This window comes from Cnephaeus nilssonii, assembly GCF_951640355.1.
Source record: "Cnephaeus nilssonii genome assembly, chromosome: 2".
NCBI lineage: Eukaryota > Metazoa > Chordata > Mammalia > Chiroptera > Vespertilionidae > Cnephaeus > Cnephaeus nilssonii.
Genome location: NC_137073.1, coordinates 81,985,277 through 81,999,465, shown reverse-complemented (window position 1 = coordinate 81,999,465; position 14,189 = coordinate 81,985,277). Strand labels below are relative to the sequence as shown.

The following is a 14,189-nucleotide window of genomic DNA, read 5'->3' as shown; positions in this document are numbered from 1 at the left end:
TTTTATTCCATTCCTTTCTGGCCTGATGTGTTTCTGTTGAGAAATCAGTTGATAGTCTAATGGGAGATCCCTTTTGGTAACTTTCTGTCTCTCTCTGGCAGCCTTTAAGATTCTTACTTTGTCGTTGGTGTTTGCCAATTTAATTATGATGTGTCTTGGTATGGGCCTTTTTGGGTTCATCTTGTTTGGGACTCTGTGTGCTTCTTGGACTTGTGTGCCTTTTTTCTTCCCAAAATCAGGGAAGTGTTCTGTCATTATTTCTTCAAACAGGTTTTCTATTCCTTGCTCAGCTTCCTCTCCTTCTGGCACCCCTTCTATTGATTCTTCTTTATTTCCTCTTGATTCTTACATGTTGTTGAAATTGTCTTCCATCCTTTTCAGCGTCCCTATAACCAGTGCTCTGAATTCTTTCCCTGACAAATTGCTTGCCCCCATTTCATTCATTTTCTTTCTGGTGATTCCTCCTTTTCTTTCATATGGGGGTTGTTTTTTTGCTTCCCCATTTTTGCTGTTCCTTGATAATTGTTTCTATGTATTAGATCATACTGCTATGCCACCCCAATTTTTTGAGTTTGTCTTATATAGTTGATGTTTTGTGTGACCCAGTGGTGCAGTCTCTCAGGTCTTCTGGGCTGGGTTTTCTAGGGAAGCCCCCTACTTGGGATATTTGGGTTATCTTGGTATAGTTGGGTCTTAATTGTTATTGTCCCATTTGTGGATGGAGTCTTCTAGCAGGGTGTCTGGTTATGTGGCTCACCCTCTACCACCTTGACCAAACAGCACAAAATATAACTCAACAAGACACCGCACAAAAGGAACAAAACCCGAATGTACTCATGACACCAGTAACCCCAATAAAAATGACCACCAGAGAAAAGAGAATTAGGAGAGAGAAAAGAGAGCAAAGATGATATCAAGGAAAGAAAATAAAAGATAAGAGAGAAAATCAAAATAAAAAAAACACCATAGAACAAACAGATGAACCAAAAAATGCAAACAACATACACCCACAAAAGGGGGGGGACAGAATCAGTAGAGGCAGAACTTATATACAGAAAGTAAGGTTAAGGAATTGAATGAATAGGGGAAAAACCCTGGTTCAGTATAGATGAGGTAGAAAGAGAATGAGTGGATAAGAAGAAAAGTAAAAAGTAAAATAAATTAAGTAATCCTATCTAATAATAGCGTACCATGTAAATTACCATCACTCCGCTACGCCCACGATTGGGCGGCGGAGGCTGGGGGGGCGGGACTCAGGGTGGCCTATCTGGCCATTGAGAGGCACGGATCCGCTGCCACTGAGCGGGGCTATCCTGCGGTTGAGAGGTACAGGGGCCTGGACTCCCGCCCCCTGTGCCTCTCAACGGCCAGATCCGGGCCGCTGAGGGGGTCCCACCCTCTGCGCCTCTCAACAGCAGGGGAGACCCCCTCAGCGGCCGCGGACCATCAAAAGTGGGGGAGCGAGCTCTGGCCTCTGTCAGCGAGCCACGGAAACCACGGAAACCCGGCAGAGGATGGAGAGCAGCGACGAGGAAGACATGGAGAAGCACCGCATCCACCTACGCCCCGTCACTCTGCGCACACGCTGCACCTCCTGCCCTGCGAAGTCCGGGTTAACCGGCCCGCCCCTGTGGGGCGCTTTTTCACCCCGGCCATCCGTCAGGGTCCCGATGGACTCCAAGTGTCATTTCGGGGCCGCAGTCTGAGGGGCGAGGAGGTGGAGGTGCCGCCTGGCCTGCTGGGATACGTGATGGTGATGGAAGAGCAGTCGGTGGGGAAGCAGGACTTTTCAGCGGGATCCGACAAGGAGGAGCAGGAGCTGGTGGAACCCCCGGAGGCGCTGGAGCGGGACTTCGACCGCTTTATTTGTGCCTCCGCCAGTTTCAGCCGCTTCACCCTGTGGGGCCTGGAGAGCATCCCTGGCCCGGATGCCAAAGTGCGTGCGGCCCTGACCTGGCCCAGCCTCGCCGAAGCGATCCATAAACAGGTGCCGCAGGACTGAGAACCAGCGCTTGAAACTGGAAGCCACTGATCCCTTCACCAGCTCTCCACTTTGGATCCACTGAGTCCACCACCCCAATAAATGAGCTCTTTCACAGCAAAAACAAAAACAAAAACAAAAAAAAACAAAAGTGGGGGACCTGGGTGCCTGTCTGCTCCGGCACTAGGCCTTTCAGAAGCCTCCGCCGAGCCGGAGGCTTCTGAAAGGCCTGGTGCATGAGTGGACAGGCACCCAGCTCCACCGTGAAAAGCGAAAGCGTGTAGGGGACCCTACACGTGCATGATTCAATCATGCACTGGACCTCTAGTAAAAAGATAAAACAAAAAATATGTATTTTTAAATTTACTCATTTATTCATCCATTTTTGGAAAAGGAGAATAGAGGAGAGAGCAGGTAGGCTTGAGTTTATTGAGTGAAACTAAATAATTAGGAGAAGAAGAAAGCACCAGAGGAGAAAAAAACAATCATAAACTTTTTTAAAAATTGACTAACAAAGAAAGAGAAAGGAGAAGGATGCATGGAATTGGAGCAGGGGAGAGGAAATTAGATATATGAGTAAGCCAACAGAGACTACAATAGTAATAATACATCAGTAAAGCAGATAAAGAAGATCAATTTTTAACCAGGGGTAAAAAGAAAGGAAAGAGAAAAACTAAAGTGGGGACAGGAGAGGGGAAAACAGGATGGCAGGAGAAGTGGGGAAGAAAAGGGTGGAAAAAATAAGATAAAATCTTATATAATAAAGAGGTAATATGCAAATTTCCCCTCACACCCTCACGTCACAAGATGGTTGCCCCCACATTGTCACAAGATGGCCTGTAGGGGAGGGCAGTTGGGGGCGATTGGGCCAGCAGGGGAGCAGTTAGGGGGCTATCAGGCTGGCAGGCAGAGTGGTTAGGGGCAGTCAGGCAGCCAGGCAGGCGAGTGATTAGGAGCCAGTAGTCCTGGATTGTGAGAGGGATGTCCGACTGCGGGATCAGGCCTAAACCGGCAGTCAGACATCCCCCAAGGGGTCCCAGATTGGAGAGAGTGCAGGCTGGGCTAAGGGACACCCCCCACCACCACCCCAGTGCTCGAATTTCATGCACCGGGCCTCTAGTAATAAATAAAATATTTTACTTTTTAAAAATAAAAGATAAAAAAGTGAAGTGTCGTTTGCTTCAGCTGAGTTTTAATGCCCCATGGGGGCTGGTTTAAGACTCCACTCCTCTGTTCTGTCGGCCACTTCTCAGTTTCCCGTTAGGTAGTTAGCACCTTGTTGAAGTTCCAAGTGATCCACAGTCCTGTTTGCATGCAAGCAGGTGGGACCAGTCTGCCTGCTTTGCCTGTCTGCCTGCTGTCAGTCTCTCAAACGTCTGTTTCTGATGGCTTTAGGTGTTGTATTGCTTTCTGAGACTGAACACCCCTTTTCAACCCCGCCCCTGAGGGCTCTTTAGGGCTATTCAGAATCTGTTTCCTTTGTACAGCTCAGGTTGTAGTCTGGGTCTGGCTGTATTGGCCATGTTGAGGCTGCTGGGAGGGGCTGGCTCTTCAGGAGAAAAAGGGCTACTTAGGTGTGGAGGGTCCAGAATGTCTCAGTGTGGGCTCCCAGTCACCTCTCCCTGACCCACTCTCCTCCACAGCCTCTCCATGACTCCACAAATCCACAAATCCACCACCGGTGAGTGCTTGTATTTGAAAGGTCTTATGAACTGGGTTTAGCGAATAAAAACAAAGACAAAACAGAGGCAAAACAACCATGAGTTTCTCTTACCCCAGCAACACGTGGCTCAGGCAACTCTTCAGGCCTCCTTTCTGGGCTCAGCCTCTTGCAGCTGTGGACTTAGATCTAGAACCCCCTGCTGCCAGCAGCCCTGTGGACCTCTTTTCCATAGCTGGATGTTATGCCTGTCCCCAAGAGATGCAGACTTGGTGCCGTGCAGCTTCCTTCTGACCTTCTTGTTCTAATGGTCACGCATGTCTCTCTCTCAAGCCCTGATCCCCGATTCTACCATTCTCCAGGTGTTTTGTGCCCTTCCCAGCTGCAATTGTCTCACCAGCTGTGTTTACTTCGCCAATTCCAGATGGATGTTACTCAATTTAGGTGCCCCTTCTATCTGCTCCAGGATAAGGCTCGGTACATGTCTATCTATTCAGCCACCATTTCTTCCTTGTGCCAGGTTTTTGAACACTTTATGTAGCTTTTTTTTAATTAGCACTTGAGGGAGGCTTATTGCATTAGCCTATTTTTCCATATTGACCAAAAGTGTTTTTTTTTGGGAATATAGAAAACTCTTCCAATTATTTCCTAAAATATATTTTTGATGACCAAAATGGAAGTGTTATCCATGGGAGAGATCCTCATCTCTACCAGTTGCTTGTAGGGGTGGTCTTCTTGCAATAGCCCAAGAAAATGAATTTTCAGAGCCTCACACGAGTGGATGAGGTATTGTAGAAAGCTTTATTCCTGTTGAATTACACCCCTGAGTTTCCAACGTCCCATTTCCCCTTGTCCCGCCAAGGAAGAAGTGTAGCTTCTGCTTCAGCAGAGCTAGAATCAGAGACAGTTTCCAGAGTTTCCTCTCCATGTTGGAGCAGTCTAGTCCAGATCAGGCTAGCTTAGCTTGTGTCCTTGCTGAAGTCCATCAATCCATTTTGTGTGGGGTCAGCAGGACCACATGGCTATGGAGGAAACATGGGCAAATGCAAAAGAGCAAATTTCTTTGGTTAGGGCCGTGGTCGGCAAACTGCGGCTCGCGAGCCACATGCGGCTCTTTGGCCACTTGAGTGTGACTCTTCCACAAAATGCCACGGCCTGGGTGAGTCTGTTTTGAAGAAGTGGCATTAGAAGAAGTTTAAGTTTAAAAAATTTGGCTCTCAAAAGAAATTTCAATCATTGTACTGTTGATATTTGGCTCTGTTGACTAATGAGTTTGCCGACCACTGGGTTAGGGAATTATGTATTCCCAAATTTTTGCGAGTTTGCAGTGGCCCTGCCTACTCTGGGCAATGATCTCTTGTTTCCAGGTTTTGACTGACAGGCATCTCCCCTATGTTGTAACAATTTTACTGTGCATGCATCTACTAGTATTTCCCTTTGTTGGACCCCTTCCCCCAGTTATCTGCAGGGAATGGGCTGGTGGTTCCCTGGGAGTGCAAAGTTGCAGCTTCCTAGTGAAGCTGCCCAAATGACATCCATAATATCTGGCCTTCTCTTTGCTCCTTTCCTATTATTAGTAACTAGCTAATTACAGAAGCTAGTATATATTAGAAATGCAAATCTATCAAATTTGGAATATGCATTTGTGCAAATTTGAAGTCATATTCTGATACTAGAAATACAGATTCTTATGACACAATGACATAAAAAATTACATTTTTTAAAGAATCATAAATGAAAAGTATTTTGTAAAATATGTCTGTATATTTAGAGAAGCTTACATGTGCCATTTCTTAATTACTGCTATTTTCTGATAACTTTAATATCTAAATTTTTTCCCTAACTAGCATGAACTTCATATCAAATATAAGGAAAATGCAATAGAATAAGGTTTAGAGAAATGTAGGCAGACTTGCAGTTTATGTGAAGAGGTTAAAAGATATAATGAAAAGATGAGGGAGGGAAGAATTTGTTCTAAGAATGAATCATAGTCCACAGGTCAGGTATTCAAGAAATATAATTTTCAGTATTTTTAACTAAACATTATTTGTACATATTAAATATGTAATGGATATTTGCTGAGTGAATGAATAAATGATTGAGTAAATTCAGTCTTTTTGAGCCCTCTTTCTATTGGAGACTACAAACTAAATCTTAATCAATACAGGACTTTTTCCTCTCCTTTCCCCCTAGGTATGTGTCCTCAGTTTCTAGGTCAGCATAATGAAAGGTGGAATGAATATTTGGCGTGGGTGACATCTACTAAGCTGTCTGCATGGTTACTTTACTTTCTTTCTTGTATTGAGATTGATTGACTGCACTGTAACTGTCCACTCAGTGCTATAAGTCAGTGCTATCTTTTGCTGCTCCTTCTGTCTAAGTGTGAGAGAATTCTGAGACCTTGCTTCCTCCTTCAACTATATTCTAAAAATTGGAGGTTGTGGGCTTCCCTGCTATCAAAACCCAAAATCTGATGGAATTTTCTATCCTGTCCATTATTCTCTGATTTAGGCGACTATATAGCAGAGTGCTCTCTCAGAGATCTTCCAGATTCCTGCCCAAATCCCAAAGAATCTTTAGTATATGTTGAGCATAGGAGATGGGAAAGGAGAAGCAGGAAAAAAAACTCTTTAATTCTATCATTTATACTCAGAATCCTGGGCTTTTGAAAATCAAATGCCAAAAATTTAATAATTTCTTTGTTATTTACATACTGCTGTGCCATCCATTCCTTGAGGCAGTCAAACATTATCTGTTTCTGCCTGAGTGGAGAAGAAGGGTCATGGATAACAAGGTCCTGGAACAGAAAACACACTGGTTAATATATACAGTAAATGGAGGAGCTTTTTTTGCTGCAAAGATACAAAGAGACAAAGAAAATAAAGAAGTAATAAGGCAGGAAAAGAGGCCCAAGAGGTTTAGTAAAGAAGAGAGAAGACTGAAAGAACTCTTTACTCTCTAAAGTAATGAGTGACAGGCTGTGGTTTCGAGCAGCTGCATTTGGTGGATCTGGAACTGATTGACAGCAGTAAGGATTGGCACTGGCGGCTGAAAAATGGCTTTTTTTATAGACTTGTGTTCACTCTCCAGGGTAGCTCATAGCCCAGTGGGACTTCTCACCTGCCTGGAGGCCAGAAACAAGGATCTTTGACTTCTTTTTTAAAAACTTCAAAAGAAGTAGAGAAATGCATATCAGAATAAAAATGTGAACTCAAAAGATATGATTATTTTAAGACTTAGGGAAAAAAAGTAAAAATTATTCATCATAAAACCAGTGTCTCCTCCTCTACCAAAATGAAAATTAGCTCCTGCTGATTTTGGTTTCAAAATATCTTAAATTTTCAAGGCAACCACTCTGGTTCAGGTCCTTGGTACCCCATTCCTTAATTACTGCCTCTTTCTGCCACTTAGGACTCACATTCTTATAAATATACTAGAGGCCCTGTGCACTCGCCTGTCCTGTGGGGATCGGGCCAAAACCGGCTCTCCTACATCTCCCAAGGGGTCCCGGATTGCAAGAGGGTGCAGGCCAGGCTGAGGGACCCCACTGGTGCACCTTCAGGGCCAGGGAGGGACTGTGGGGAGGGCTCTAAGGCATGTCTGGCCCCGTTTGACCCAGTCCCAATCAGCCAGACCCCAGCAGCAAGCTAACCTACCGGTCGGAGTGTCTGCCCCCTGGTGGTTAGTGCACATCATAGCGACTTGTCGAATAGTCAGAGGGACAATTAGCGTATTATATATATAGATTTTTCTTTTATATATATACTAGAGGCCCGGTGCATGAAAATTCATGCACTGGATGGGGGGTCCCTCAGCTCGGCCTGCCCCCTCTCACAGTCCAGAAGCCCTCAGGGGCGGGAGGTGACCCAGCAATCAGGGGAAGGCAACGCCCCATCACACCTCTGCTGCTGCCACTGCCAGCAGCGCAAGCCTTGGCCAGCCCTGGTTACCTGCACCTCAGGCAGCCCTGGGCGGCTGGGCAGCTGCCATCTGAAGCTTGCCTGTATTTTGGGCCGGCCCTAGGTGGCTGGGCAGCCGGCATCCTAGGCTTGTCTGTGCCTCGGGCCAGCCCTGGGCAGCTGGGGGGCTGAGGGGATAGGGGACTCCAGAGGCAGGCTCGTGGAGCCGCCGGACCTGCCTGCGGGTGGGCCCGGCTGTGTCCCGCGCCTGCCGCCCCAGCAGGGCTAAGGGGACTGGGCACCACCATCTTGTGGCTGTGGGTGCTGCCATCTTTGAGGGTGTGGCGGTCAATTAGCATATTCCCTCCTTATTGGCTGTGGGCACCACCATCTTTGTGAGGGCGTGGCAGTCAATTAGCATATTCCCTCTTTATTAGATAGGATAGACATATATGTGTGTATGTATATATATATATATTTTTCTTCTTTTTAAAGAACTAGTTCTTAGGCCTTACTTGCTTTATATGTTCACTGCAGTATTTCTAGTGCCTTGTGTATCCCTGCTATGTACTGAGCTGTGTCCTCCCAAAATTCACGTGTTGAAGCTCTAACCCCCAACGAGATAGGGTTTTTAGGAGATAATAAAGATTAAATGTGGTCATGTCGGAGGGGTGGAGGAGGTGGTCACGTAGGATTGCTGGCCTTGTAAGAAAAGGAAGAAAGATCTCTCCACATGCACAGAGGAAAGGCCGTGTGAGCACACAGAGAGAAGGCGGCCATCTGCAAGCCGGGAAGGGAGCCTTCATCAGAACTCACCATATGTGGCACCCTGACCTTGGATTCCCAGCTTGAAGAAAAAACAAATGTTTGCTGTTTAAGCTACCCAGTCTGTGGTATTTTGTTATCGCAACCTGAGCAGACTAAGAAAGCCTGAAATAATGCTTATTAACTCACTCAATAAATATTTATTGATTGAGGGGGAAATTAGCAGTGCTGTGTTCAGGAACATAATGAAACTTCTCAGGCTAGCAAGGAATGGTCTCTGCTGTAGGCTTGCGGATCATAGTCTCTGTCACCACTGCTTAGTTCTGCCATGGTAGCACAGAGCAGCCATCCCCAGTACAGAGGCAAAGGAGCATGGCTGTGTCCCAGTGAAGTATTGTTTACAGAAACAGGCGGCAGGCTGTCGTTAGCCCATAGTCTATCACTTGCTCAGTCTGGATCAATAGCAACTGACCCACCTTATCTCTCCAAGGAATATTTCCTATTCCTTATTGGAAAAACCCTGTGTAGTCAGACTGACAGGTGCCTCATCCACATTCTCCATGATTTCTCCATACTTCCCTCTTAACTCAAATTTCCTTTCCACTTCCCCCTTCTTTCTAATTTCTATTCTTCCCTCCAGGTCCAGGAGTTAAGAAAAAGTAAATAAAGCATAGTCCATGCCCACAAGGGTCATATAAATGTAATAGGGGAGGAAATACGTAGAAAAAGCATGCTTGATGTAGAAGTATTGTGGAAGGTATCAGAAGAAGAGTAGGGGCCTAAAGGAGAGGAACATTTTTACAGAGGGCAGAGTAATGGAAGGAGAGTGATCAGGCGTCAGAGAGGAACCAGGAGACTGGGAGGAGGAGCAAGTCCACAAAGCGCAGGAAGGGGGAAGGCAAGTAAGAGGAGAGAGAGAGAGGGAGGGAGAGAGGGAGGGAGGGAGGGAGGGAGGGAGGGAGGGAGGGAGGGAGGGAGGGAGGGAGGGAGGGAGGGAGGGAGAAGCTGAAACATGAAAAGACGAGATGAGATAATTTTATTTATGTAAAATACGTGTGTACCTAGGTTAAAAATAAGAGGAAAAGATAGATCAATATCTGCTGATACAGATATTCATGATATGTTGGTAAGTGTAAAAGTAGCAGCATGTTTATGTGCACATGTGCTTTTATATTTTGTGTGAGCCAAGATAAGGTCTGAAAAGTCTTAACCACTGTTGGCTCAGGGATGGTTGCTTGTGAAAGGTAGGGAGTTAGCAGGCGAGTGGAGATGGTTATTGTGATTTTAGCTCTAAATAACAGAAACTTGTCTGAAAGGAGCAGCAGCCCACACAGACTAAGACAATCATTATACTTACCAGGAAATTGAGGATCAGAGTGATTGAATAAGGTTAAGGTCACAATAACTTACTTAAGTCACAGATCTGTTTGACTTTACAGCCCAAACTCTGAACCACTTCTCTACACTGCATCCATAAAATTTCATGCTGTGGTGGGGGTAGGACAGATGCAGAATCTGTAATCCTGGGTCTGGTATGCCTAACACTTAGTAATTAGTGCTGGTTACATAGAGATACAGGTGTGTTTAATGTGCTTAGGTACATGTTAGCATGTAGCATTATATAAAAAGAATAATGAAGACCTCTGAGTTTTTTTCATGTATGTTTTCAGTTTCTTCTTACTTTACAAAGTAATATTTCTGTCAGTTTGAATATGTCACAGAAACAAATGTTATATGCTTTTCATAAATATTTTCATTCATTTTAACAAAATGTAAAGTCAGTCTCTCTTTTTTTCAAGGAAACTAATCTCATGCTGAACTAAGAAAAATTGGTTTTGCTTATGTTTTGCAGACTTTGACTAATGACATGAATACAGATGATGAAATTGAATATGTAGAAGAAAAGGAAAGCTACATCTGTGCAGTATGTCTGGATGTTTATTTCAACCCATACATGTGTTACCCTTGCCACCACATCTTCTGTGAGCCCTGCTTACGGACTCTTGCCAAAGACAATCCTGCAAGCACTCCCTGCCCACTATGTCGGACAATTATTTCCAGAGTCTTTTTCCAGACAGGTAACTGTTCCCTTTCATTAACATGATTGCCTCTGTATTCTCTTTGTTCCAGATCTTAAGGTATTTTATAAACTATTATGAGGAAGTTATTGAAAATCATACACAATGTAACATAATTTGTTACTCTCCCTCCAGTTTATAAAACAGTGCTTGCCCAACTCATAGAACTCTGTTAGAATCATAGGTAAGAATAGTTTCTCATCTTTAATCCCTTACTCTATGCTGAGGTCTTTTCTAGAACTTCCTAAGTAGCTATTTTTTAGTCTTTACGTGGACTTCTCCAGTGTCAAGGATATTCCATTGAAATCTGAAGCAGCCCTATTGATTGTTTATTACTCATATCTGCCTTCCACTATTATGCATTCTTTGGCCCTTGTTATTTTCTCTGGAGTATCAGAGGATATATCTGTAAATATCTGAGAAAAACTAGTATGCCTTCCCCCACACTCCAGATCATCTCAACCTTCTTATTGTTCTTAAGGTCTTTCTTCTTGAATGAGAAGAAAGTAAAATTGGAGTAAGGATTTATTTGACTATCATACAAAGATGGAATATAAAACAGTATTTAAAACATACTATAGATACAGAAACAAAGAAGTATTGAACAGATTGTCAAATTTCAGCGGGAAGGCAGGGGAGGGTTGGGGGGGGGCGGGGAAGTAAGAGATCAAAGGATTTGTATGCATGCATATAAGCATAACCAATGGACACAGACACCAGGGGTGTGAGGGCATGTGCCAGGATGTGGGAGAGGCCAGAGGGAGGTCAATGGGGGAAAAAGGAGACATATGTACTACTATTTGTAATACTTTAAACAATAAATACACAAATAATAAATAAATTAATAATAAAAATAAATTTAAAAATAAAACATACTAATAAAGAGAGAAAAAGCTAATGAATGTGGATCATAGAGAACTGCCAAGAAAAGAGGGAAGAATGATAGAGGTGAACATTTCCTAAATGTTCAAGGAAAGGATGTCTATCTCCACATTCTCGCCTCAACCACAGAGGATTTGGTGGGGATCAAAATAAGTACAGTAAATTGGAGAAAACACATGGTACATTTTTCTTCCTTAAAAGAAAATCCAAGGACCCATCTGCAAGGGAGAATCAGATTTTGAAGATAAGCTTTGAGTAGCCTAACCCAGCCAGCTGCATGACAACTTGCAAACCTGGTTTTAGGCTCAGTAATTAAATCATGAAGAGAAAATAAAGCTACACCTCTTTGATCTGCCCAGTGCATGTAGACTGGAGCACAAAATCCCTGAACTGAGCTTGGGCAGACCTGGGGATGAAAGGAGACAAAAGGGCATGTCAAGCATAGTGACTCTGCCCAGTAGAGAAATGTGATGGGGACATTAAGCTGTCATCAGTCTCACTAGGAATATTACTTTCTCTCTCTCTCTCTCTCTCTCTCTCTAATTCTTTATTGTTTCAAGTATTACATGTGTCTCCTTTTCCCCCCATTGCCCGCTCCTCCACTCCCAAGCCTTCACCACCCGTTGTCTGTGTCCTTGGATTATGCATATACGCATATGAGTTCATTGGTTGATCTCTAACCCCCTCCAGCCTCCCCTGCCTTCCCTCTGAGGTTTGACGGTCTGTTCGATGCTTCTCTGTCTCTGGATCTATTTTTGTTCATCAGTTTATGCTATTGATTATATTCCACAAATGAGTGGAATCTATCTTTCTCCGACTGGCTTATTTCGCTTAGCATAATGCTCTCCATGTCCATCCATGCTATTGCAAATGGTAAGTTTTTTTATAGCAGCATAGTATTCCATTGTGTAGATGTACCACTGTTTTTTAATCCACTCATCTGCTGATGGGCACTTAGGCTGTTTCCAAATCTTAGCTATTGTAAATTGTGCTGTATGAACATAGGGGTGCATATATCCTTTCTGATGGGTGTTTCTGCTTTCTTGGGATATATTCCTAGAAGTGGGATCGCTGGGTCAAATGGGAGTTCCATTTTTAGTTTTTTGAGGAAACTCCATACTGTTTTCCACAATGGCTGCACCAGTCTGCATTCCCACTAGCAGTGCAAGAGGGTTCCTTTTTCTCCCCATCCTCGCCAGTACTTGTCAGTTTGTTGATTTGTTGATGATAGCCATTCTGACAGGTGTGAAATGGTACCTCATTTTTGTTTTGATTTGCATCTCTCGGATGATTAGTGACTTTGAGCATGTTTTCATATGTCTTTCGGCTTTTTATATGTCCTCTTTCGAAAAGTGTTTAGGTCCTTTGCCCATTTTTTGATTGGACTATTTATCTTCCTTTTGTTAAGATGTATGAATTCCCTATAAACTCTGGAGATTAGAACCTTATCAGAGATAACATTGGCAGATATGTTCTCCCATGCAGTGGGCTTTCTTATTGTTTTGTTGATGGTTTCTTTTGATGTGCAGAATGGGCAGATCACTCTTTCTTTCCTTGGGAAGAACAAGTAAAGGATGGAGACAGTGAAGAAAGCAGCTCCATGAGAGGGCAGGAGCTCACTGGAGCTTCCTTATTTCTGGCTTATATTAATGTGGGGAAAAGCAGTTCTTTTCTAATACCAGATCCCTTGTTGGGGTCTTTGGAATGAAGTAAGTGGAGGTACCAATGACATCTCTTTCTCAATATTATCTCTGGCTATCTGTATAAGAAAGCATTTACTAGAAGCCTGTTTTAGTAAGAAGCTTTTAGACCATTTACACAGCAATTTAGACAGATGTTGTCCCTGCCTTTCATGATCTAATTTAACACTGATAATTATTTTAAAATTGCTTTCCCTAACATCTTAAAGCAATGATGATTCAAGTGTCTTTTGATTCATTTATCAAAACAACAAAGCTATAATTACCTTTATTTTCAAAATCAGTTTTTTCTAATATAAATCATATTGAGAATACATATTCCACTAGAATAAGTATTTGGTTGTGTACTGTAATATAGAAGCTGTCAGTAATAAAGGGACTTTCCTACTTAATTATTTATACCCTACCTCAAAAGAATTTGAGGTGCTTTAAAAGATATAATCAATGAAATAGCAGCACAAAAGAATGTAATAAATGAAATGGAATATAAAGACCAGGTGAGAGTGGATGAGCTGATAAATAAGCCATATGGCCTTATATTATAACAATTAATAGATATGAACTATTTGGTTTTAAATAATCTGGCTGCCTAAGGAAAATTAAAAGTATGTACACAATTAAATGATTCTCATGATTCATGAAAAGAAACAGCATTTTCTAAAGGTGAGCAAAGGTTTTTCTGGCACTTTAAAGGGAATTTTTCATGTGATTTCTCCTAAAGGATATATTAGAAAAGCTGATACTGCATTTGCTCTGAGGATTTTTTAAGGACATCACCTACTCAGTATCCTCAGGTTTTGCATCTGCAGATTCAACCAACCATGATCACTCCTGAGCCTCACGTGAATTTACTCTAGCTATTCTATTGCTACATCCCTAACACTTTATTATTCCCCCCCTTCTTTATGTGCCTTCTATTTCCATCTTTTAGTCTGCAGTCTTCTTGAGGGCAGGAGATATGTCTTATCTATCGCTGCATTCTCCGTGTCTGGAGAGTATCTGGCGTAGAAGCTTCACAGTAGATGCATGTCCTATGTTGACATAATCAAAGTTGCCGCAAATGTGAATTTGGGAGAATTATATTTGGCTTGACTTATAAAGAAAATTGAATTTAGTTTCGTCTTCACTGTCTTAAAGAGATGACTATATTACCAAAATACTACAACAATTATTTTTGTGTGCTTGCCATTTTACTCAAATTAATGTTTAAAAATAGTTTGCTTT

General features: G+C 43.0%; 2 protein-coding genes across 2 annotated transcripts in view; both read left to right on the top strand.

Annotated features, from left to right (window-relative positions):
- The window catches only part of RNF180 (ring finger protein 180), a 91,841-nt gene that overhangs the window by 63,123 nt on the left and 14,529 nt on the right, over positions 1–14,189 (top strand). Inside the window, exon 5 of the mRNA XM_079799979.1 lies at positions 10,158–10,383. Coding sequence (XP_079656105.1) covers positions 10,158–10,383 — 226 coding nt within the window. The remainder of the gene's footprint in view (positions 1–10,157; positions 10,384–14,189) is intronic.
- On the top strand, positions 1,515–2,027 carry LOC307105325 (ribonuclease H2 subunit C-like; the record flags this gene model as incomplete). Its single annotated transcript, XM_079781056.1, is given in 2 exon segments — positions 1,515–1,578; positions 1,581–2,027. Coding segments are annotated over 2 exon segments (486 nt in total). The 3' UTR covers positions 2,003–2,027.